Consider the following 4765-nt stretch of genomic DNA (forward strand, 5'->3'; position numbering starts at 1 on the left):
GTAATACATCATCTCGCAACTAACTCATTAGTTGCAATGCTTGCAAGGCTTAGGTGATGTGCATTACCGAGAGGGCCCAGAGATACCTCTCCAACAATCGGAGTGATAAATCCTAATCTCGAAATACGCCAACCCAACAAGTACCTTCGGAGACACCTGTAGAGCACCTTTATAATCACCCAGTTACGTTGTGACGTTTGGTAGCACACAAAGTGTTCCTCCGGTAAATGGGAGTTGCATAATCTCATAGTCATAGGAACATGTATAAGTCATGAAGAAAGCAATAGCAACAAACTAAACGATCAAGTGCTAAGCTAACGGAATGGGTCAAGTCAATCACATCATTCTCCTAATGATGTGATCCCGTTAATCAAATGACAACTCATGCCTATGGTTAGGAAACATAACCATCTTTGATCAACGAGCTAGTCAAGTAGGGGCATACTAGTGACACTCTATTTGTCTATGTATTCACACATGTATTATGTTTCCGGTTAATACAATTCTAGCATGAATAATAAACATTTATCATGATATAAGAAAATAAATAATAATTTTATTATTGCCTCTAGGGCATATTTCCTTTAGAGACACGGCGACGGCAAACTCCGAACCGCGGCGAGGGCGGTGACCTGCGTGGTGGGGGTGGGGCAGGTGGTCGGGGATTGACCGGAGGCGTGGGTGCATGCGGGCTGCATGCGGCGCTCCCCTTTTTTCTTCTGACGAGGATTGTGTGCGTGAGGAAGGAGAGAATTGACTTTTGTGCGAAGGGATACCCCCCTTTTTTCTTCTGACGAGGAATGCGTGCGTGAGAAAGAAGGAGAGAGTTGGCTTTTGTGCGAAGGGATAAGGCTAATCTGAGGGCCTCTGGCCTTGATCTAATTACAAGCATCCCATCTCAAGAAATGAAAATTTTAAGTTGATGGGCAACACTTGAGGGACCAAAAGGCAAGCCATTGTGGTGGTCTCTCTCCCATAAAAAATAAATTTAATATCATTGTGGGCACATGATTCACATATCAAATATTAAACTGATAAGAACAGATACTACACTTGATCTTAGCCAAAAAGCCGAGAAAGATATGAGTTGAATCGCTGCCCTACCCCTCTATTTATCCCCTCCTACCGGACGCAGCTTCGGTGCCTTAAAGGCACCTGCCTTTGGGTCACTGACATGTGGGCTAGCCACTTGTTGGGCCCACATGTCATAGATACAAAGGCAGGTGCCTTAAGGCACCGAAATATAGTCCCCTCCTACCTCCTGTCCTCTCCTCACCTAGCGAGGTGGTACTAAACGAACTGCTCGCGCCTGACGGTGCAATGCCACCAAGCCAGCCTCTTGCGTGGGCCTAAACATAGAAGGCCTTTTGCAAGGCCTATTTTACGATCACAGTGCTGGCTAATGAGTTGCTCGCGCCGCTGTTTTGCGATCACAGCGCTGGCGAACGCCACGGCTCGAGGGGCAGTCTGCCGAGAATCAGCCGTGTGCACACGCCCGGAGCTATATATATCTACAGCTAAGAGTATCTTTAGCCGCGCCCTCAACAAGACCCCCTAGACGACTTTTCGGCCGTCGGTGCTAAAAAATCGGCCCAGTCACGCCCCAAGGACCCAATTTTCGTCGGCTCGGACTGAAATTGGCGCCGGCGGACCCAACCCAAATCCGGCGTGCTGGGGGCTGCTCGGGGGCACTGGGCAAATCGTTTTTGGCGTGAAAGAGCCACGGGCCCTCCTTGCCAGCGACTCGTCTCGCTTCTCGCCGCTTCATCGTCCTCATCGCCTCGTTTCCCGCGGCGAATCAATGCCAAAGCTGCCGCACGCTGCCGCGCCGGTTAGCCTCCGCCGTTGATGCCTCACGGGCAGCGCAGTGAAGGCGTGACGACGTGTGTCCCCGCGCATGCCACGCGTAGACGCGGCGGCCACGCATGCTCGCGGCACCTCCACCTATATAAGCCGACCCCCAGCGCGCCGGTGGCACGCACAGAGTCTCCACCGCTGACGCACCCTCTCTCCCCTTCCTCCCTCTCCCCTCGCCGTCCCAGTTCAAATAAATGGCCGAACGATTCCCAGGCGACGGCGCGGCGGCGAACGGCTTCAGCCGCCACCACCTTCATGAGGACGAAGCATGGCTCCTCTTCGAGGCCGAGTACCCGGTCCTGCTGGACATGCGGGTGCCCGGAGCGTGGAGAATCAGCGCCGGCGGGGTCCCGGTGCCACCACCGCCCACCGGGGTGGCACGGCGTGCGGAGATCGCACGTATCCGCGCCTCCCTGCCGCGGGCGGCGAGGGAGGGCCGCGCTACGTCCCCGACAGTCCGCTCTGGGAGCCGTACTTCCGCTGCCGTCACGCCGAGCAGCTCGAAGCCACCAACGCTGGAGGCCGTCCTCGAGTACATCGAGGGCGGCAACACGCCGAGGCTGGAGTACCCCGAGCCCCCGTCCTTCTCTCGCCGCTGTGGGAGCTCGTGGACGCCGAGGTGCATGGACCCTGGGGCGTCCTCCTCCTCGTCCGGTCGGTCGACCGGCTCTCCCTGCCTCCGCCCCGTCAAGCCGGAGCCCCAGGACACGCCTGTCAGCCGGCGCACCCGCCGCTCCGGTGTCCGCATCGCCGACTCCACCCCCGCCTCTGGCCGCCTCGTCTTCGTCGCACCCAAACCGGAGCCCAGCCTCCCCCCGGAGTACGAGGAGCTAGCTCGGCGCGGCTTCTCCGACGAGGACGCCCTACGGTGGGCGCGCGACGACTACCTCCGCGACGAGATGGTCCGACAGCGTCGGGCCCTGGAGGAGATCGCCGCCCGCAAGCGTGGGCGCGAGGACGAGCACGGCATCGTGATCCTCGACAGCGACGACGAAAAGGACGCCGTCGGACCGTCCAACCCGCCGCGCCAACCGGGGGAGGGTTGCAGCAGGGATGGCGGCCGCGGCGGAGGCGACGACGACGACGATGACGGTGGTGACTACACGCGGTTCTATATCCTCCTCGGCATGTAGAACGGTGACGAGCGGCGAGGCGAGGGAGACGGCGGGCCTAGTAGTGTTTTTTTTCTTTTTTATAAAATATTTTAAATATGTATAAACTCTCGCCGTGTTTGGTTGAATTTGGTTTGAACTTGCCGAAATATGTATGAACTCGCCGAAAATGGTTGAATTTGCGCCATGTTTGTGCCTCACTTTAATTTTCACAAAAATTCGTGGGCGCTGCGACTGGCATCACGCCCCCAGCGCGCGTTTTGCGCTGGTGCGCCCCAGGGGCGATTTTTAGCGCCTCCTTGGGGGCCAACGGCTGGAGATGCTTTATCCATCAGGGGTCACGGCCGAGCGCTGTTGTCAGTAGCGGGCGGAATCCGGGCTCAGTTCCACCATCCTTTCTGAAAGAGCAATTCTGCAAGTGCGTTCATGAGTTATTCAGAACATAGGTTGCTGCAGTCTTCTCTGAATTCATGAGTTATTATTCAGACATTCTCCACCCTCAAAGAACTCAGCAGACCGGATGTCCATTATTAACAGAAAGGCCATGGGATGAGTCGCTAATGATGGAAGTCAGGGACGTCACACAGAAGTTCTTTCAGCTCGCTCACGAGGAAAAATTGAAGATCAAAATGACACCTCAGAGTGATTATAGGTGTGATATCTGAATAAAAACCCAACTCTTCTTGTAGCTAGTTGTTTGGTCCTTGGAATATCTCTACATAAGTACATATGCAATGAACTTTCTTGTGGTCTATCATCAGAGGGTATCAGAGAGTGGGAGAAAATGTTACCAAGGGTAAACCTAATATGCATGAAGCAATTCATGTAAGTTCATCTGTCCCTCAATTTCTTGTAATACTTGTTTAAATTGTTCTGTCATTTTTAGCTAAACCCTTAGAAAAAATTTTCAATGCTACATGCCTATCGAACCGGGCAGATATGGTAATCATGCTAAACCAATGGAAGAATCTAATTTGTGGTATGTTTTCAACTTCCCTTCTCTGTTTTTCTTTAGGATCCCTTCTCTGTTCTTTTCTCTGAAGGTATATTTTAGAGAGCCGTCGTCACATTTTTTTCAGAAAACGGTTCACTGCCTGCTTTTCTGAAGGTAACACTGTTAGACACCTATTGATGTCAGTATGTTCACCATGTAAAAAAATGCTCCTTTACTACTTAATACGCTTTAAAGAGCTGAATAGTTTATCTTCCATGCAGGCCAGATTATCCATCAAATTTTGACACGCTGCTGGAAAACTATATAAGCCTTCTACAAAGTCCACTTATCTGAATTACTTATTCTTTTATGCTCATCAATCGTATCTGACAGTGTTTATCATGCCATTTTTTATTTCAGATCTTTCAAGGAAGATCATGCGAGGCATAGCCTTGGCACTGGGCGCGCAGTTGGATGCTTTCGAAGGCGGAACAACAGGAGATGCTTTCTGGGTTCTCAGATTGATTGGCTATCCATTCTCAGCTGGCATCCCACCACGCATTGATATTGGATGGTAAGCACACAAAAAAACATATTTGTCTTATGCTTACTTGGGTGGATACATCTGACTGCTTTTCTTCGATACACCATGCATCCTATGATCAATTCAGTGGAGCTCACACAGATTATGGTTAGTACATTGTATCGTGTTCTTTAAGTCAATACTAGAACACTGTATCGTGTTCTTTAAGTCAATACTAGAATAATATGTTTGCCTTTTTAGGAAAAACGCATATGGTATTTTTCAAAACATTAAACCAAAAATCCTGGGGGGAATACTTTTCCTCATTTTGTTAAACTG

At 51.4% G+C, this 4765-nt stretch overlaps 1 protein-coding gene and 1 pseudogene across 1 annotated transcript; one reads left to right on the plus strand and one right to left on the minus strand.

Annotated features, from left to right (window-relative positions):
* Positions 1-909: 909 nt before the first annotated feature.
* LOC119348190 lies at positions 910-1084 on the minus strand (annotated as a pseudogene).
* Positions 1085-3439: 2355 nt separating this feature from the next.
* LOC119348189 (probable 2-oxoglutarate-dependent dioxygenase At3g50210) lies at positions 3440-4477 on the plus strand (the record flags this gene model as incomplete). The annotated part of the gene is made up of 5 exons (XM_037616494.1): positions 3440-3621; positions 3731-3789; positions 3876-3948; positions 4185-4243; positions 4324-4477. Coding segments are annotated over exons 1-5 (527 nt in total), but the record flags the coding sequence as incomplete, so codon positions are not given.
* Positions 4478-4765: the final 288 nt, after the last annotated feature.

The sequence above is a fragment of the Triticum dicoccoides genome, unplaced genomic scaffold (genome assembly GCF_002162155.2).
Source record: "Triticum dicoccoides isolate Atlit2015 ecotype Zavitan unplaced genomic scaffold, WEW_v2.0 scaffold8774, whole genome shotgun sequence".
Classification (NCBI taxonomy): domain Eukaryota; kingdom Viridiplantae; phylum Streptophyta; class Magnoliopsida; order Poales; family Poaceae; genus Triticum; species Triticum dicoccoides.